Source organism: Chamaea fasciata, unplaced genomic scaffold (genome assembly GCF_029207755.1).
Source record: "Chamaea fasciata isolate MVZ Bird 193981 ecotype frontalis unplaced genomic scaffold, bChaFas1.0.hap1 SCAF_1, whole genome shotgun sequence".
Lineage (NCBI taxonomy): Eukaryota > Metazoa > Chordata > Aves > Passeriformes > Sylviidae > Chamaea > Chamaea fasciata.
Genome location: NW_027094086.1, coordinates 109,933,834 through 109,954,179, shown reverse-complemented (window position 1 = coordinate 109,954,179; position 20,346 = coordinate 109,933,834). Strand labels below are relative to the sequence as shown.

At 38.1% G+C, this 20,346-nt stretch overlaps 1 protein-coding gene across 7 annotated transcripts in view; it reads right to left on the bottom strand.

The window, feature by feature from the left end:
* The window catches only part of CPNE4 (copine 4), a 271,348-nt gene that overhangs the window by 162,755 nt on the left and 88,247 nt on the right, over window positions 1-20,346 (bottom strand). For 6 of the 7 annotated variants that reach the window (XM_066193444.1, XM_066193417.1, XM_066193426.1 and 3 more), the window contains one exon: window positions 11,634-11,821. In XM_066193444.1, coding sequence (XP_066049541.1) covers window positions 11,634-11,821 — 188 coding nt within the window. Of the gene's footprint in view, window positions 1-11,633; window positions 11,822-18,577; window positions 18,607-20,346 lie in introns of those variants that run through there. The other variant, XM_066193462.1, reaches the window with a different exon arrangement.

Here is a 20,346-nt window from a genome sequence, read left to right as displayed (position 1 = left end):
TAACTTCAAACAAAGGCTTGAAAATTTAGATTGCATATTCCTGTGCAGAATAGGAAAGACACATACATGGCAGCTGAAAAGCCCAATATAAGCTGGAGAAGTGCAAATACAGTTTTAAAACAGCAAATGCCACTGTCAGTGAAAACAGTTCCTGCATTCATGTGGAACCTCAAGGGCAGCCAGGGGAGTAAGGCTGTTGAAGCTAGTCCAGTTCATTTGGCAGTGACACAGCATAAGCTTTTAAGTTTACCCCACTTACAAGGCAACAGCAGACTAATCAGCCCTCAAACAGCATTTAAAGTTAAATACAACAAGATACAATGATCAACCCGATGTTTCCCTGGAGAGGCATATGAAAGGCATGTAGTGCATCCCTTGGTTCTGCACCAGCAGCTGGTTCTACACCAATGGCATACACAAGCCAGCTGGTGCCATAGGTAGGTGATGAGTTTTCCCAAATATTTGAAAAACAAAAGCCTCAAACCTCATATTTTTAATTGACTTGTTTTTCAATTGAGATTAACTTGAAAAACAAACCTCAAACCCCTCTGGTTAAGTTTATCATGACAAATCCAGATTACCACAATGGGTAGTTTTCTGCTTCAAAAGCTCAACATTGCGAGTTGATGGTGTGGAATAAAACTGAGCATCTCACCAAATTGTGACATTTACCTCAGATAGTTGCAGTTAATATTTCATTATGAATTTTAAACTAAAAAGTAGCTGAACCATACACTGTAAGCCTTTTGCACACAAAAATGTTTCGTAGGGAGCTACAGCAATGATTCCAGTTCCAATGACTTACATGCTCTTCTAGAGGAGACTGTTCAACCCAAGAATTGGCTGGTCACATATTTTTATTCTGCCATCTTTAAGTGTGACATTTTGAACAAATGGTAAATTTATACAGATCACCTGCACAATCCACACCCAAATATTATGGTTTTTATATGGATTGTCCAAAGTACCCTGAAATTTTCTTAGCAAATAAGCACCTTTGTAGAGCCAGGATTAGTACAGTTTTGCTTTGCTGTCAGCAGCAGTGGCATGGTGGTGGTAGCAGCCACTCCAAGCCTTCTGCCAGAAACTGGGAAATTTTCAGCCCTGTGGCTTCCTCTTCTTCAGAGACTAGTCTTACTAGTTTATATCTAGGATCTTCCTTTGGAGAACTCTAAGAGTGGCAAAGATACAAGAGCAGAAATCACAATTCTGGTAGTTGATGCAATGTGGCTCTGCTTTGATCACCTGTTTTTACATGCAAAATTGTGAAGTTCCCAAAGGGAGAAAGAAAAAGATCAAACTATCCCATTTTTGAAAAAAACTTTAAAAAATCAGGCAAAAATCAGGAGTCTGTATTCTGGTCTGGTTACAACATAATTGATACAATATATTTTTAAGCTACTACCAAACGTGAGGGAATATGGAAAACAGCAGTTCCAGGGAAATTGCTTTTACTTTCCTTTGCATAAACTTGAACTCCATCAATTTGTGCCAACAGCACATTCCCTTACTATGTAATGGTTTTAAGCCAAACCAGCTTAATGAACTTAGTATCCCTGGTCAATCAATTTTTGAATAGAAGTCTTTTCAAAACACAATTGCAGTAGTTCAGACTGTTTTTCTAAATCACTTATTCTCAGAGTTTCATAAGTGCTCTTTTCCTTCAGGAAACAATTTGTGTTAGACCCTAAAACCCCTCAAAGTAAACACAGAAGAGGCTTATGCTGCTGACAATTTTTCAGTTCCATTCTGATGCTACAGGTTAAGAATCAGTGTACTGAATCAATCAAGTGAATTATCTACTTACAAAGCAGCTCCAAAGATTGCTGTTTACTGTAGGTTTATCACAATCTGTCAGACTACTGAAGTCAAACCAGGCTTAAAATCTGTCCTAGAGATGTGTGAAGTTTGTGTATCTGCAAAAAATAGCTTGTGAGAGGAAGGCATATGACTGAGGTAATCTGAAATGTGCATCTGCCTGCCCATGATAAAAGCAGCCTTAGACTCTCCATCCAAGTTTAAAATACTACATATCTGATAGATAATTAAACTGCAGGGGAAAAGAGCAAGAGAATTTTTATTTCTTTTTTTAATGTCGAGCTGCTGACAGTATAGAACTCCTCCTGTACATATTCCTACCAAACCTCTTATTCAGGGTTAAGAAAGAGTGGGAGCACTGTAAAACCTTCTTTTTCCTGATATCTTCCTTAGATAATTTTGAAAACATTTTTAATGGTCTTTTCTTTGTTTTTCTTACCTTACTCATACAACTAAACCCTAAGACCTGATGCGATTTAAAAAAAGTACATATCGGGAAAATCTTGTTTAATTGCATGTGTATATATATGACTATATGCATATATATGTGTGTGTGTATATATATATATATATATATACACATATGACTGAGAACACTGTATAAGAGTCACAGCTTTCATGGAAAACTGTCCTGAGAAAAAAGTTGTGCAAAGTTAATGAAGCATGAATCAAGAACCATCAAATAGACAGCATGGCTAAAGGCAGTATTTACAAGAAAGTCTTAGGATGATTAGAAACACTGATGAACGTACATTAACAACAAAGAAATATCTAAAACTGCATGGAAAGAGGAAATAATTCAGCTTCCCTGTTAATGAGGCAAAAAAGCACTTTTATTAATGTAGAGTAAAATATTTTATTGGCTATTGTATTTTGACATTTCAAATGTCATAAATACAAGAACAGATGAGAACTCTTCTCAGTTCTTTCTTAGTATTTCATGTCTGCAATCCAACTACTCAAAATTTAAGATGAAGGCAAAATTTTCAAGTAGCTTAAAATGGTTCAAAATGTTTCCACCAGCAACAACACACAAATGTTTGGAAAGCCATGGAGAAATCCGACCACAGAGCACCCAACCCAGTTCCTCCACAGGTATGAACAACAAGGTAAGTGCACAGTGCTGCTTACAAACACAGACGTGTCCTGGCTGAAGGCATGAATGAAGGAATGAATGAAGGAATGAATGCTGGAGGAATGAAATTGTAAAGAAATTTCTTGCCAGGAACAGAGTTCCTCAAACATTTCCATAATCCCTGATCCTCTGGACACTGAAATGGGATGTAAACAAGTACGGGTCATTCAGATTTCCATCTAAGCTAGTGCAGTATTGAACTGATTTTTAAGCAGGTAACTATTTCCTAACATAGAAAAATGACAACATGATTCCACATTTCATTTCCATGGCTCTCCTAGGGCCTGCTTTACCAGGCAGAAGGCTCCTGGATCTTCCTGGGAGAGGATGCTCCAGGCCACAGGTTCAGGGAAAGACCATGCAGCTTTTACCACCTCTCAGACATAAGCACTCCCTCCTGACTTCCCAGGAGTACACTTGGTTTTATTCAATTATGTAAAGTATGAGAAAATAACTCTTCAGTCTCCATAGCTTGAAGACAGGGGACCTGAAGAGGTTTAGTTGTACAGCCAGAAAAGCCAGCTTCCAGCTCTGGCAGAGAGGAATCAACCCACCCAAATATGACCGCTCTCAATAAGAAAAAAGACATCTACTTTCTCTCCTTTGCACACGCATTACATTTCACAAACTGCACTACAGAGGCAGAAAATGATGTTTGAGCTGGTGGAATAATATGATATTTCATATATATTGACTCAACATGACAGTATTTGTTTTCAGTTGAGACAATCTGTCTGATTCAAATGAGTTCAAGCTGAAAGACTAGCTGATTTAAAAAGACAGGAAAAAAAGCAGTGTGGCTGTCTTTAAATGCTGAGACAAGGAGAAGGCTCAAGAAGAAGCAGCAGTGATGGATGAGATAAAAACAAGAGGGAGTTATTATAAAATGGATTTTAAATAAATAGACACATTACTACCTCGGGTCTAAAAAGAAAAATCTCATCAAAACCTAATGATGTTCATATTTCTGAACTAGACACAGGAGGAAAAAATTCCCAGTGGTAGCTTCTTATCAAGTATTTGCCAACACAAGAAAATTACAGCCTTTAGTTTTCAGACTCCCAATTTTGCATAAGTAGTTTGGAGAGATCTGGGAGAGAGTTCTTTTTCTTTTTAACAAGAAGGGTAATATAAATTACAGTTCCGGGGTTTGAGCTTACGTATATGTATTTGTAAATATGTACTAAGTGCATTAGGGCCTGCACAGAATATGATGAATGATGTTCTGTTGGATATGGAGGAAAACTGCATAGCAGATTCCCACCATGTGGAGAACTTTTCTTTTTCCAGAAAGAGTTAATGACTGGAGGTCTTCAGCAGGCAAACCCTTGGAAGAAAGGGTGCCTCCAAAATATTAAGACTTGGAAAGGAAGATACCTGATTAGATGAATTCAGGCTGAGAATGGACCAAGATAAAACATTCAATTAGCCTGCAGCCTGACCCCACAGACTTCCAGTGGTGCTTGAAAAAGATGAGCTGTCTTTGACAGTCACACCATACAAAAAGACTTCAAGGAAATGTACCAGGAACAGAAAGCAAAAGCTAAAAGCAAATATTGGCAGCAACAGAGGTTACCAAGTAGTTTTGAGCAAAGAAACATTCATTAGCATCAACAGAGACTGGATGAAAAAGGAGAAAGAAGAGTATGATAATAAATTATGAGGATGAAATAAACCATAAAGGCATATACACAGGCACAATGCTATGGTGTAAACAAAATCACAGCTTTCAGTCTGATGAATGGAATCAAAGTAAGTCTACTGGCACCTAAAAAACTCTTAAGCATAATCTTCTAGGAACATCCCTTGGGAACTGAATGCAGCAGGACTGCTCCCATTTCTTCCTTGGTCCACAGGTCAATAAATCAAAAGCTGCACTCACAGATCATCACCTGTGAGTTGTGCAGGGCACAGACCTGTGCTCATACAAGACCAAGTGATCTGAAGGCCTGAATGATCTGGGCAGGAGGGGCCAATCAACTTGACTACCAGCCCTGAGTCAGGAAAGGTAGGACTTTGGCCACCTTGTGGCTTAATTAGAAAAAATACTATTGCCTTTATTTCCTGACTAAAGTCTTGATCATTTCAATTAAAGATTCAGTTCTTCCCCATTGGCTTACGTCAACCACGATCTACATGAATCCAGTTTTACAACTGAAGTAGTATTTCATTAAAGACTTTGATTTAAGCTTTGGGCAGAGAACTTGCAGGTAGCATTTCCAATTATCAGCCCTCCTCTACATCCAGAAGAGAAAACCTCCCAAATCTGCAAATGAATCAAAAGCTTCTTCACAAACAGAGGAGCTAATTTCATAACCTCTACTCAGTGAAAGCATCTCCTTGCCACCAAATTTGGCACAATCTGATATAAAACATCTCATCAGAACTTTTTAAGTTCCTTTCTTTGTCAGGGAAAAATCTTCCTAAGATGGCATGTTCATCTTACTGTAACCCCATTACTTACAAATAATTTCATACAGGATGTTTGTTCACCAAGTTGAAATCTTAAGAGTGAAATCAGAAAAATAGTATCTAGAATCAGCTCTAGCACTGACTAGAGTATTGTTTAAAAAAAACCCAAACCCATCAAACTTCCAGTAAACCAGTCCACCATGAAGCCTTGCAGTTTTTTTAAAGAAGAGAATAAATCCCAAATTGCTGCTCAGAAATCTCTGTGGAAATGCGACAACAGGTTATGGCACTACATGTCTGCAATGCTCTGAAATAAACATAGCTCAAATAACTACCCAAACAAATCCATGTTTCTTGATAAGTTAGGTATGCTGAATCTTCAAAATATAGGTTGCCCTTTTATACAGTCACAGACAAATCAGAAGAATAAAATCCCAAATGGCACTGAAAAATGAACAGGGATTTTCTCAATGTCTCCTTTAATAAAGGAGAAAGGAACCTAAAAATAATCAGCTAGAGGCAAGTTTAAAAAAGACAAGTAATATTACTTTATTCAACCCCAACTTAAGCTGCTGGACCCTTATGTCGCATGATATCCTGAAATTTTATCTTTTATATACAAAACCTTTTAAAATTATTTGAACTAAGTTATGGAAGTTATTCTAACAACCTTTTTTCACAGTTCCAAAGGTATAAACTCTTTTTTTAAGAACTCCCTGAGCTGCGGATCAATGAGAGCTGGAAGAACAATCTGGAAAGACACTTTTATATTTTTCTGATCCCATATTTCTTCACCATCACCAACTAGATGCAAGATGGGGTTAGAGAGCCTCAAGCCTCATTCTGTATGGTTGCTGGTGGTAGTTCTTGTTTCTGATCATTGAAACTTCCAGTTCCATCCAAATGCTTAATCTATTACCTGTTCATCAAAATGAACCAAAAAGGATGTAATTTTTCATGTCTCCTTATATGTGGGGGTAATTTTTTCCCTCTTCACAGAATTTTTGTGTGCATTTCGGAACAGTTTGGTAGAGTCATGGAATATATCATCCCACAGACTCCCCTATTTCATGGCTTGTTGGCTTCTGCAGTGGGCTGTAACAGCCACAGATGGATAACATGAAAGCTACTTTTGGGTATCTATGGAAACAAATAGCTGAAGTCTGCCTCAGGGTCTTCTCTTCAGATTTTTTGCCCATGCTAGGAAGGGGCAGGGAATTTCCCCCAGTCTCCAACACAGAGAGGAGAGAAATGTGGCAGAAGGTGCTGGAAATGTAAATGGAGAGCTGAGATAGGTGAAAAGGCAGAGAAAGGAGAAGGATGCTGGATTTCAGAAATGAAACAAAAGCGAGAGCAGGACTAAAGGGAAAAGCAAATACAGATGAAGAGCAAGACTGTCCTTCCTACAGCTTCATTCCTATGTAGCCTGTTAGTAGGCTCCACTGTGCATCCTATACCTTAACTAGTTCCATGCATTTCCTAGCTCACTGGTCTCTACCATCTGTTTGCATGAAGGTCTGTGTGGATGTGCAGGTTGAAGTGAAAGGAAAAGGAAACACAGAAAACTCAGGTTTGTTTGTTTAGTCCTGCCAAGCTGATCCTTCAAATGTCATGCTGAATTACAAGTGAATAACTTTTATTTTAAGAATATCAACACATTTTTACCAAAGCTCAGTGAGTTTTCCACAAATTATGACTTCAGAGAACATTTCAACTACAACAAAAAAAATCTATTTCAGTAAATGAACTTATCCGTTCTAATGATTTCACCCAATTCCATCAAGATTAATTTTAGCAAGTGCTTGTTGTCTTTGGGTGCTGCTTTCTTTGCACTGCGGTTATTAAGGTTTAATAAAAGCTTTGGGTAAAAAGCAAAACCTCCAGCTGCCTGTTCAAATCCACAAGGCAGCAGACACTATCTGTCCTGCTGCTGAAAGCCAGAAGAGTACAACTATAGTAAACACTTTCTGATTCCCAAACATGGCTACTTGCCTTCCTAAGCCCCTCTTCTATTTTCATATTCCGTCACATTCCATCTGGTTAAGTCAGGCTGTGTGACACCTCCTGATCTCATGTAAAACTTGTATGACCAGACATAGCTCAGCAACTTACACAGCTTTCAAAATAACATGTACTGCGTGTATTTACCATATGCAGATAACCTGTGAACAGGCCCAAGCTGCTTTCTTGGGAATAAGGAGTTAATGAGAATGCCAGTGCCAGCACATCTCAGCTGAAGGCTCCAATGCTATACAGTAGTTAACAGTTAACATTTATTACACCTGGAACTTCACACTCTAGATGGGTAAAATAATCATAGAGCAAAGGAATTTATCATCATGTACCTCAGTCTTCACCATCTGAAACTTAGTACAGTATTTAAACTCCTTGAACACATTCAAATCAAGATGGAAAAACAGCCATTGAACAATTATCTTAAACAAACAGTTTAAGTACAGCATTTGGGCAATTTGCAAGTTTGCACCTGCCTAATATCATGGCCAGAAGAGCTAAAATTCAGCCCTGGATCAGCACATTGGCTTTTAGTACATAAACATAGTACAATCTTAAATTCTGCTGTATCACACTCTATCATGTTAGACTTCATGTGTGAGAAGGGATAAACTGCTGATTTTCCTGGGAGACACAACATACAATTTACATTCAAGCTTGGTGGAGATAGTGCTTTTCAGCCAGCAACAACATACAAACATACGGAAATCTAGGGCGGTAGTGTGTGTGCACACTTGCGTGTGTGTGCCAGTTTGTTTACAGAGAAACATCTACCCAGACAAGAAGAAAAAAACCAGCAGGTATATCTGTCTCAGAATGGGGGAGAGAACCAAGAATTCTTTGAGTATTTGTCCAAGTTCCTGATACTTTCACTGTTGTGGAGTTTTATGTCCCTCGTCAAATCATCTAGAGAAGTACAGGCCCACCAATTTCACCTCAGCTCCTGGGAAGCTGATCAGCAGTTAATCCTAGGCACATTAAGGATAAGAAAATCATCATGAGTAGCCAACCAAGAAAAAGTCATGCATGAACAACTTGACAGATTTCTAAGATGAAGTAGATCTACCTGGCCTGGCAAATGAGGGAAGAGCAGTGGATATTTTCTACCTGGACTCTGATAAGGGCTTTGAAACCACCTCCCGTAAGATCTTCATAGAGAAGCTGTTGATGCAGGGAGTGGATGAGCAGACAGTGAGGTGGACTGTAAACCAGCCAGGCCCAGAGGCTGGTTATCAGTGAGACAAATTCTAGTTAAATGCCTGTGACTAGCAGTGGGCCACAGGGGTCAAAACTGGATTCTGTTTAAGATCTTCATTAATGACCTGGATGATGGGGCAGACTGTACCTTCGGCAAGTTTGGAGGTGACACACTTGGAGCACTCAGGGGACATCTTATCAATGTAACACCTGAAGGGAAGGTCCAAAGACAACAGAGCTGGGCTTCTTTTCACTGGTGGCTAGCAACAGAGCCAGAGGTAATGGGCACTAGTTGAAACTTAGGAACATATTAGGAAACATTTTTTCACTTGTGACAGTGACCAAGCACTGGCACAGGTTGCCCAGGGAGTATGCAGAATTCCCCTCCTTTAGTAATATCCAAAACCTGTCCGACACAGTCCTGGGCAACTGGCTCTAGGTGTCCTCACCTGAGCAGCACATGGACCATGGGACCTCTAGAGGTCCCTTCCAACCTCACGAATTTTGTGTCTAGGAAAAAAAAACAAATAAAAACCCCCAAAACTAAACAAAACAGGAAAAACACAGTTTAAAAAAATGAAGAACACTTAGATGCCATTTCCAATCTCTGGAAATGGCACCAACCCACTCTACAAAAGCATAAACACATTTTCATTCTATATTTACACATGTGGGTGGCATAATTTACACACACACACACATATGCACACACAGAACTGAAAAAAAAAAAAATTCCTCAGCAACAGGCTGACATATTTAACCAAAATTCTCCCAGAGAAAAAATATGCACAGATCACTCACTTTCAGGGATTGTCTGCATGTGCAGAGTGACTCCCTTATATCCCAGTATCTCTAACTTCATGCACAGTGCAATGCCATCAGCCTAAGCCCACATGCTTTAGCTGCATCTGGCCCAAGAGCAGCCCTCAGTACTTTCCATGGATTTCAAAAGCACTTTAATGCAAGAGCACAACCTGCACAGATCACAACCTGTATTTTGGACACCTTCAATTCAGCTACTCCTCACACAAAACCTCACACAACCAGAGTATGCAATCAGTATGTACATTTCAGTAATACTGTATCTTGCTACAGCATGTTTGGATCTCCAAGGGGTTTAAGGCATCTGGAAACTCAAGATAATTCATGAAGGTACTTAATCCACACTCCTCAGTTCTACTCCGTTTTTTTGGTTACCATTTTAGTGATTCCTATGTTGAATATACTCACTTCATTGGTAACTGGATTTTATTATTTTTTAATTATTACTTTGTCTATTTTTTCAGGTCTTGCTGGATCATTGATTGCCATCAGCTGAAGATTCTTCCAGCTAAATTATGTGTCCATCTATACCTGAGTGACTCTGCTCAATTTAGCTCAGCAATTGGAACTTAATTAAAAATTCTGTTAAGAAGGTGCTGGCCAGAAAAGACTAATCATGGCAGAGTGGCATTTGCTTTGCAGCACTGATAGGAACATGAACTAATAAATTATTTTTTTTCCATAGTAAAATGAATTGCCTGAACTCTCACTAGACAGGAGCAACTGACATAAGATGAGAATCATATCAGTGGGTAAATCTGTTCTGCAAGAATTACTCCATTCAGGCAATTGCTTTCCAAATTAAAAACCACATCAAATAAAGGGAATCTCCATTACTACATCAGAATATATAATTTAAATCTACTTACCCTGCCAAACTGCATGTAAATGCACCCAAAGTTATTCAGAGAACTCAGACAGAATTGAAGTTTTCATTTTGTCCTTTCCAAACAGGAGCATTTCATTTATTTTGACCTTTATTCCACTGCTTGGTTAATTTCTACTATTTGTGTGATTACACACAGTGCAGCTAAATGCTTTTTTTTTCTATACAGAGAGCTAAAATTACCTTTTTTAGGCTAACTATTATATCACCCTAAATTTCAGTTACATGGACACACTGATTTTGTAGCACTAAAACAATGGTGAGAGTTTTATTTCTATTTATAGTCTGGTTTTTCACCAGGGATATGTCTAGTGGTTCTACAAGAGCAAACTAGAGAAAAGTAGAATACCATGAAAAACCCCTTAACTTTCCTAGGCTGGTGCTGGTCTGAACTAGAAAAAAATTTCATAGGTCAAAACGATTGGAATAAATGGAACAAAATCCTCAAAGTCTGAAAAACTTGGCTGAAAATGCTAAATTAAAAGATCCCTGAATTCAAAATTTTGCTTTCTGTATATGCTCGCCATTATTATTTTATCTTTTCATTGATAAGACAATTCTATGCTGAATACTAACACTCTTGAAAAGAGAAGGATGAATATGCACACAAAATTAACTGGATTTAATAAATTCCTAATTTTCTCTTATGTACTTTTTGTTCTCTTTTTAAAATCACACCTTTTAACTTGATTAACCACAAACACTCAACTATAACTTTTAAATAAAATAACCAACAAGATGTCATTAAAAATATTACATTCCATTCTATGTTCTATAGTTACAATTTGAAACTCTTTAAGACCCCATGTTTCCAGTTATCAAAGAAATTACTTCCACAAAGCAGGATTTTAATCAAACATGCAACTTGCAGTAGGAGGCAAATTGATAAGGCAAATACATTAGTTTTACTAACTGCAACAATGAATCCAACTGTAATGCTCAAAATTTTCAAGTTAAGCTACCCTGTCACCAAACCCCTTGTCAACTAATAATAAATCCCCCTGTCTTCCACAGTATTCCTCCCTTTATATTGTAATGCCTGGTGGTCACTATCATCATCTGGCTATTACATAGCTTTTATGAAAAAGTAAGGCCTAAAGGGAAAAGTTTTATGATGCTTTATGCTTTATTCATCTTGATTTTTAATCTAGATTCCAAAAAGAAGTTCAAAGTTTCTGATTCAAAGTGTGTTAGGGTTAATGGAAAATCTTCCTTCACCCTTGCAAGATTATGCCACAGGCTTCAAATTGCTTCTCCTCTTTACTGTTCTTCCTATTTCAGTTTGGCCTCAGTTCATCTATGCCATCCTAAAGTGCCAGAAGAATCAATTTTGCTTTATTAAACACTCACCTCAAACCACTGGCCGTGCGACTGCATTTTAAGGATGACACAAGGATCTGGTTTTGAGAGGGCATCCCTGTCTGATATGCCTTTGCATGCAACTCGCAACTCCACTTTAGTCAGGCATGGGCTGTTAAAAATTCCCAGGGTATTGGCTGCTGATTCATAGATGTTGCTCATTTTCTTCATTCCTTGTTCTGAAAGAGAGAAAAGGTCTATTAAGGATGATGCACACATGGTACAGCCCCTCCTTCCACACAGAAGGAGGTGCAAAGTTCTGCTAGACAGTAACAGTGAATGAGAACCAAAGCATGAGGGGAAAGAAAAAAATCAAAGGAATAACTATAGAAAAAAGAAATAATCATCTCATATGTTTATAAGTAAGCCAAGTTCAGAATGAAATTTTCCACCACACCTCTGAACTCTTGGGTTGAACTGTGACCTCGACTTTCAGCTCTGCTCCTGGTTATAGAGCCATATTTCCCCAAGCCAAAGTACAGATAGACAGGATGGTAATTCTGAATTTCTTATGATAGCACCTTAACAAGGGTAAATTAAATTGGGTCAACACTCCTCCAATCTGCTTTTATTTCTCTCTATTTTTTCTAAAGAGAAAATTCTTCTAAGCTAGAAATTTCTTCTACCTTAAATTCCAAAACACATTTCACTGTTTCCACACTTAATGCAGAAGATTATCTGCCTCCATTCCTAAGCAAGTAGCCAAGATTGATATTCTAAACAGAAGGGCAGGATATTTATGCTGCCATGTCTTGTTGTTATGGAGTGTTTGCTCCTTTGGGTCAGGAATCAGAGTTACATGAGCACAGATAGCTGGAATAACATGGACCTCCAACCCTTACTTCATTATGAACACCATCACCAATCTTGTAGCTCAAGAATTTCTCTCAACAGAGGCAACAAAAAATATTTTAACACAGAGCTTACCAAAAATCCCTATATAACCATTTTTGTATCAATAAAGAACAAGGGAATACTATAATTTGCACATTCGTTCTGAGTTTCACAGCCTGACCCTTTAAAAATCTGCTTCCAAATTCATGGATTAGTGCCTTCATCACTTTACGCCATACATAACAGCCACAAAAAATGAATCTCATACTTCTAGCAGCCAAATTTGTCTTGCCATTTTATCAGCAAGACGTTTTAGTGGTCTGTTTCAAACCTTTTCACTGTCTATTCCACAAAACTCTGTTCTCAGAGGTTAATGCTTTTTGAGAACTATTTTGATAAAAATTACATTTCAGAGATATGGAAATGTAAGTGAAGTTTTCTTTCCCCAAATCTGCTATGATAAAAAAACCCCTCAAAACCTGGAAAATCACGCCTATCCAGTTTTCCTATGAATTAGAAAGGTAAAATTAGAAAGATATTTCTCAATCCAGAGTAAGGGGAGTTGGCAATAGAGTGTGAACCTCTAAGACATACAGATAAATTTCAAGAATGCAAGTCTGAAAGATGAGGCAGATTATCCATTCCCTTGGGAGAATGGATAAAAGCTTTTTAACAACTTACAATTCTTCAAATCTATAAACAACTTACTATATGACCATTGACCTGCTGTAACTACCCGATTCAGATACAAATGAAGTGAGCCCGAGTGAACCCCAAACACCCTCTGAAGCTCAGGCTCTACAGGTATACTTGAAACATGAGCCCCACCACAAACATAGTGCCTAACATCAAAACAGTCACCTTCAGCCCCTTCCAGTTACTTGTAAATATTGTCACCTAAACTAGTGTCCCTCAGATTTACTGCCAGGAAAGAAACATAACTGAGAAAACAGGCAAAACTAAACAACCCATGGAAAAGGTAATGGTATTGGGCTACATTATAAAGCAAGGGATTGGAGTGACTGTTGTCTAATTATTCATCATTTTGTAATCCCATCTCCATCAGAAAGCTGCTCAACAAGCTCGTCCCACACATTTACAAGACATTTTTACATGCTGCCCTTTCCAAATTGAAATCCATTTGAAAATTGGGTTAATTCTGTCTCATACACATCATGCATCATTAATAAAATGTCATCCTTTGTGCAGAAATAGTCTGGTGATTTAATTAAACTGGATGATTTCAACACTGAAGAGAAGAGGAAAAAGTAGCAGAGTGAGGGGGAGAGATGTATTTTTCTCCCTCCTACAATAATTATACATTGGTTTTTCAGAACAGCAGGTAAGTATAAAAATTATATTTCTTTTTATCACTACAACTATTATTTCAGCTTTTGCAAGTTCTAAATTTATCAATGGAAAATATCAAGCTACAGCCTTATTCTTTTGTCTCATTATATTCTTCTTTTAATATAATTACCAGCTTGGGCTGTTGTGCTGATGTCACATCACCAGGAAGCTGGAGGCCTACAAAATAGATTTTGAGCCCACTGAAAGTGGCTAAAAACGGTATTGTTTTGCACAAACCTAGACAAGTTAGATTGCGTAAGAAGCTTTTTTGTCAATTAGCTACATACATTATTGATGGAGGAAAAATTATTCATTTTTCTTTGCTAAAAACTCTTCCTTTTTCAGTTCATTAGAACCTTGTTACTCCTTCAACGTCCACACATTTTCAATATTCACTGAACGAGAGCTGTACCCATTAGAGGAAAGCAATAGCACAGATACAAATAGCAAGTGAAATAAGTGAGAGGTCACATATTTCTGAAGTTTTCATTTCATCGTTGCATACATTCTCTCTCATTTCCTCTGGAAAACAGGAAAGTGGTGGATCATATGCTTCCCACACGAACTTATTAGCCAGTGCTAGACTGAACAGAATGGGAAAGCAAAACCAGGCCTTCTGTTTTCCCCTCTCCATCATGAAACGTCAAGAAAACACTACCAACTGGAAAAAAATTAAAACTGCACTATGCAGAAATTGAAATGTACTAGGCTACAAAAAAACTAACCAAAAAACCCCAAAAAACAACCAAAAACCAAAAAAACCTACCAAATAAACAAAAGAAAACAAAGAATGTGTCAGCTACAAAGAAAAAGTGAGAACCTTGAAGACAGGTCTTTGTCTCCAGTCTCTCAAACATGCTCTATATCTGGCATATTTAGAGCACATTTACTAGAAATTACCATGCACTTTTGATCTTTTTAAAGAGAGTCATGGCTCAAAGTGGTCTTATTGATATATATGATGAGATGGGGAATTAAGGACATGAAGCCAAGTTCTCGTCAGTAATGTCCAGTGACAGCACAAGAGGCAATCGGCACAAACTGAAATTCAGGAAATTCTGATTAAAGAAAAGGAAATTGTTTACTATAAGTTTGGTTGGACACTGCAACACACTTGGAGAACTTGTGGAGTCTTCATCTTTAGAGATATCCAAAACTTGTCTGGACACTGCCCTGAGCAACCTACTTTGAGCACAGGCTTAGAATAGGTGATCTACAGAAGTCCTTTCCACCCTCTTCTACTCTGTGACTGAGCAGCAAACAATCAAATTATAAACATTTTAGGGTACAGATTGTCTCTGTGATATGTCATTGAACTAATTGATTATTTGGGTCCCTTGGCTCCAAAGCCATGCAGAAAATCAAAATATATACATGAGTCCAGCATTTCTGGTACAAAGTAATGCTACAAAGGCATCCATGTGTAGGTATTTCATTAAAAGCAACAGCACAGGAGTTCAGAAAATTGTGCCTACCTAGATAGCTGGATTACAATGAAAATCAGTATAACACATTTGACAGCTACATCTTTCTCTATTCAGGGGGACTAAATGGCTTAAAAATGTTCAGTTGTCTAGTGCCTGCAGAAGTAAGGATCTTTGTGACACAGAACACAACCAGTACATGCCTCTTTCTGGGAGCTAAAAGACTTGAATTCAGCTCACACAACCAGATCCAACTCATTACAAAACGGTGATCCACGTAACCTCACCACATACTCACAACCAGGCTCCTTAGATTCACCATGAAATAAATCCAAGATGCAATCTGAATTCAGATTTCAAGTTGACTCCTTGGCCCACAGTGTCATATTGCCCTCCCACACACAATGTCTAAAAAGTTTTTCTGCAAGTTATCTGGGTGAAAAATGAAGAGATTGCTCTCTACAGCACCTTGTGAAGAATCAGAGAAACATTCACACTCAGCCTCACTTTCAGTTCAGGTAATAAGTGAGCAGCAAATGAAAAAGATGCTGAGATTAAAAGCAGTAGCCAGTGTGCTTCTCATTTAGAGAAAGGTCTTGTTATTTAGAAACCTGTACTCCAGACCAAACTACACGCAAACGAATTTGGGGATTGCAGGTTTCCCATCATCGTACGTTGAGAGCTGTGCCTGAATTATTTTACTGGCACTTTGGTCATGAAATGAAAATGAGCTAATAGCATCTGTCTGCTTTTACAGAAGTAAACAGCAAGAGTCTGATCCTGGAAAGGTAAATTATGTTTGCAGTATGTGCACGTGGTGGGAAATACTAACTGTAGGGTTACAGGAAATAAGAGCTGTGAATAAGAGCCTCCAAAACAGAGCAGCCCTAAAAGCACTGGATGTTGTTACACTAACTGCTCCCCATGTATTTATACTTGTAAATTATATATGGGAGAGACATTTAGTATTCAAAACACATGAACAGTTTAACTCTAGATAGAAAGCTTTGTACCTACAGTTTCTGGATCTTCCAGGGTTTAAAAGTCTAATAAAAGGAAGTATGAAAACCAAGTCTATAGTTAGACGCTTAAAATTAATAAAACTCAGATCAAGTTAAACAAAACACAGCAAGAGCAAGATTTATAAAAAAGGCTGAAATTAGGTTGGGTATTAAGGTAGAAGAGTTTTTAAAAGTTCCTCTGTTTAGTAACTTGTTCAACTCCAGCAGAATGTAGGCCATGGACCCTTACAGGGAATGATAGTAATTGCACTAAGTAATTAGTTTTCTTTAAGAAATTTTATGTAATTGGGAATTCCCAGTCTCTAATAATTACTGCATCAGCTGTTGGCACCAAGGCTTTCTTGGTTGTCAAAAGCAAATCCACTCTTTCACATTCAGCTGTAAATAAGTTTTGTACAAATGAGGAAAGGTGGGAATTCATCAGGAGTTCCTGATTCAGCAAGTTCAATAAATTAATATTCCATGTGCTTAACTAGGAGCTTACTAAGACACCTGGCTTGCCCAGGTCTAAACAGAGACCCCAGCATGACATGGAAAGCAGACCTATCTTTATTATGATATGTATTAAGGTTTTTTCATTATGTCTAATCATTGCTGCTGCTGTGGCCATTGCCTTGGCTTTCCCTGGAAACTGCTCATGAACAATCAGTGCTATCTTAAAACAGAGTCATTCAATTACTTATCTTTGACCACATTCTTAAGACTCCTGGTTTTCAGCCATATCTCAAATCACTGCACAAGACTCTCCGCCTGTTGGCATTAAAAAATTATCCTGGTCAACATCAATTATATTAAAAATTGCTACAGAAGTTTAAATGATCATCGATAATACAGACAAAATGCAAGCTGCCAAAAATAATCTGAATATGAATTGTTATGTAATGAAAAGTCAATAGGTTAGCTAAATCCCTCCACAGGATAGTTTGTGCAATTAAAAATACAATTTTTCCTCCTTCATTTTGATTATCTGAGAACTATGAGTGAAGATTTATTTGAAGTAACACCTACTAGAGTTTGATAAAGGCCTTTGAAAAATGAGCAATAAATTTAGTAAGGAAGGGGAATCTGGAGAATCCACAGCAATGCTAATGTGAACAATGAGACAAATTTGATAATGCAAGTAATCTATTTGAACAGAAGGGGAGAAGGTTCAGAACAAAGTGCCAGCAGTGTAAATGGAAATATACACACACTGAGAGTTCAAAGGGACTCATTACCATAGAACCAGCTGTTTAAATTATTAGGGGGAAAGGGAAAGACACTGGAAAGAAATTGAGACAACTAATGCATGACAAAACACTATACAAAAGTGTGCTGCACCTATACAAATAACCCCATTTCAGTTAAGAGAAGGAAATACGATAACTGGAACACTGGGAAATGCTCTGAGTGGCCCCCACTGGAGTCAGACTCAGTGCAATGCAAAGCACCTGTAAGAGTCAATGCTAAAATACATATATTTTATTATCCTCCACTGGAAGAGAAAATATAGGATTCGCCCTGGCTCCTTTAGCACGTAGCTAATGCCATCAGTCACCTCTTACTTCACAGAGTTCCCACTGTCTTCCTTCTATGGCATTCTTATGCCGTAAAATATGCAGGGGAAGAGAAATCAAAAACTCACTAATCCAGAAAACAGAAGACTGAACAAATACAAGATCAAAATAACCTTCCTAGGGACAAATACACACAACTCCCCTACTAGAAGGCAGTCTCAATGCTTTTTACTGGAGAAGCAGCAGAGATTTTTTTATTTTTTTCCACAGAATTAACCTCTGGAAGTCTGCTTCATTTACATTCACTGGATTTGTATCAGTCATAAGGAGTCTGCCTCTCCCGCAGCAAGACTGGCTACAGAGGGTGTTTATTTGGTCTTGTTTATAAAATGACACATTCTAAGACAGTTTGTTGGTTTAATGGGATAACAGAATGCATTTCATTTGGAACAGTGTAGAAGCTAGAGAGAAAGCAGACTGGCTCATCTATATGCTGACACACTGTTACACACACAGTTGTCCTCTTAGCCAGTCTTGTTTCCTCAAATATGCCTGTCCAAAGCCTTCACTTGCAACTCAATATTGCCAAGCAAAAACATTAAAGTCTCAATGTTCCACTTCTAAATCATGAAAATGGCATATTTCATCTTAGAAAACATTAACGAAAGTGGGTCTGCTCTTCATTTCATTTCTATTTGCAACGCAATTAGAACTGATGTTCTACAGCCCTTTCTCACCATGATAAAAGTTTAAAATGCTTTTTAAAAGCAAGAGAAAGAAATGCCAGTGAAGTTCACACTGTTCCGTACCATGGCTCCCGGTGCTGATGATTTATAAGCAAGACTGAATAATATGAAACCCCAGCGAAATTCAGGCTTCCACAAGTAAATTATTTGCCTGCTGGTTTGGGTATTGGTTCTCAGAGTCTGGCTTGAGTCTGTGCCATTCTTGAGAGAATACCTGAAGCAAAGGCAGCTGTAAAAGCAGGGATTAAGCATCAATACATGGAAAAGCTCAGGACCATAGAATCAATTTCAGACACCACACTGAGGAGTTAAACACACAAAAAACCCAAACCTACAATATGCAAGCAGTTTGCAAATAAAAGTGACATGTAAGCCTAGTAAATCAGAGAAATGTGATAGAATCTCTCTAATCAACAATTTCAAAGCTGCTACCATGTGATACTTATTTGACTGCTTATCACTAAAAGCCATTACAGTTTTTGTTAGGCCTGTCATTTCAGTTTGCTGCTTGCAGTAAGTGAAATATCAAATAGAACACAGGAACAAAAGCATATTCGCTGTGAGGATGCATGTTTGCCGCTTTTTTAAAATTAGTTCTCTCAGTTAGGTATTAGAGGGAAAATAAAAGTGTCTTAGCAAGAAACAAAGCTTTACAACATAGTTATCCATGAAGCTTAAGTAATTGGGTATTTTGCTATACTTCAAAGAAAGATAAGCCTGGAACAAAATCAAATAATCCCAGCACTCTAAGATGTAGCAGTCAAAATTCTGATATCAAATAAATCCAACTGAGAACCTTCAGAACATGTTTGAGGCAAAATAATTCTTGAAATAATTAGACAATTCTGAACAACAATATAGATGTATACTCTACTATGTTAATCCTTGCCTTATCATCTGCACTTGCATAAAATACATTTGAAATTAAAATTACCCTTTATGCACTCTGTAAAAGCATACTGTCTATCAGCTGGAGGAGAATCACAGAATTGCCTATGTTGAAAAGACCTCTAAGATCGAGTCCAGCCATTAATCCAGCACTGCCAAGTCCACCACTAATCCATGTCCCTAAGCACCACATCTACACATCTTTTAAGTGTCTGCAAGGATGCTGAATCAACCACTTCCCTGGGCAGCCTCTTCCAGTGCTTTACAACCCTTTTGGTGAAGAATTTTTCTCCTAATATCCATTCTAAACCTCCCCCAGTGCAACTTGAGACCATTTCCTCTTGTCATATGGCTCGTTACTTGGGAATGAAGCAGCAAGTTGTGTTCCTCAGCTATACTCAATTACTCCAGAGTATGTATATAAACACATGTAATGTCTGGAAGAGTTTATCCATTTACAGATGTAACATATTGCAAACTGCTAATTCTCCTCAACAGATGGCTATAGTGGCTCTTCCTGCAGCATGAAAACGAATCTAAAAGAGAAGCTGCTTCCTGCTCCTGATCCAAAGACAGGCACATCAAGAAGAGCAGTGAGGAAGGACTTCCCATTTACTGTTTAGTTATTGTATTTGCAATACAACCAGAAGGTACACCTGCTGTAAGTTGGCTCAGGGTTTCTTAGCAGTGTGAGAAAAACTGAATTTATCAGTTACACAGGGGCCAAGTTGAGCTCAAAACTGGGACAGAGCTTTAAAGTCCAGTTACTCTGTCAGGTAGGACAGCAGGAGAAGAAAAGGAGCAATGGATAGTGCTGCAAGCAGTTGCTCTCTCACTTCATAGTTCCTCCCCCAACAAAGATGACCCCTTTCTCACCAACAAGGAGAACTCCTGTGGCCTCCAAGGACTCTGATATACAAGGAGCCACCTGCCCACCCTCAGGA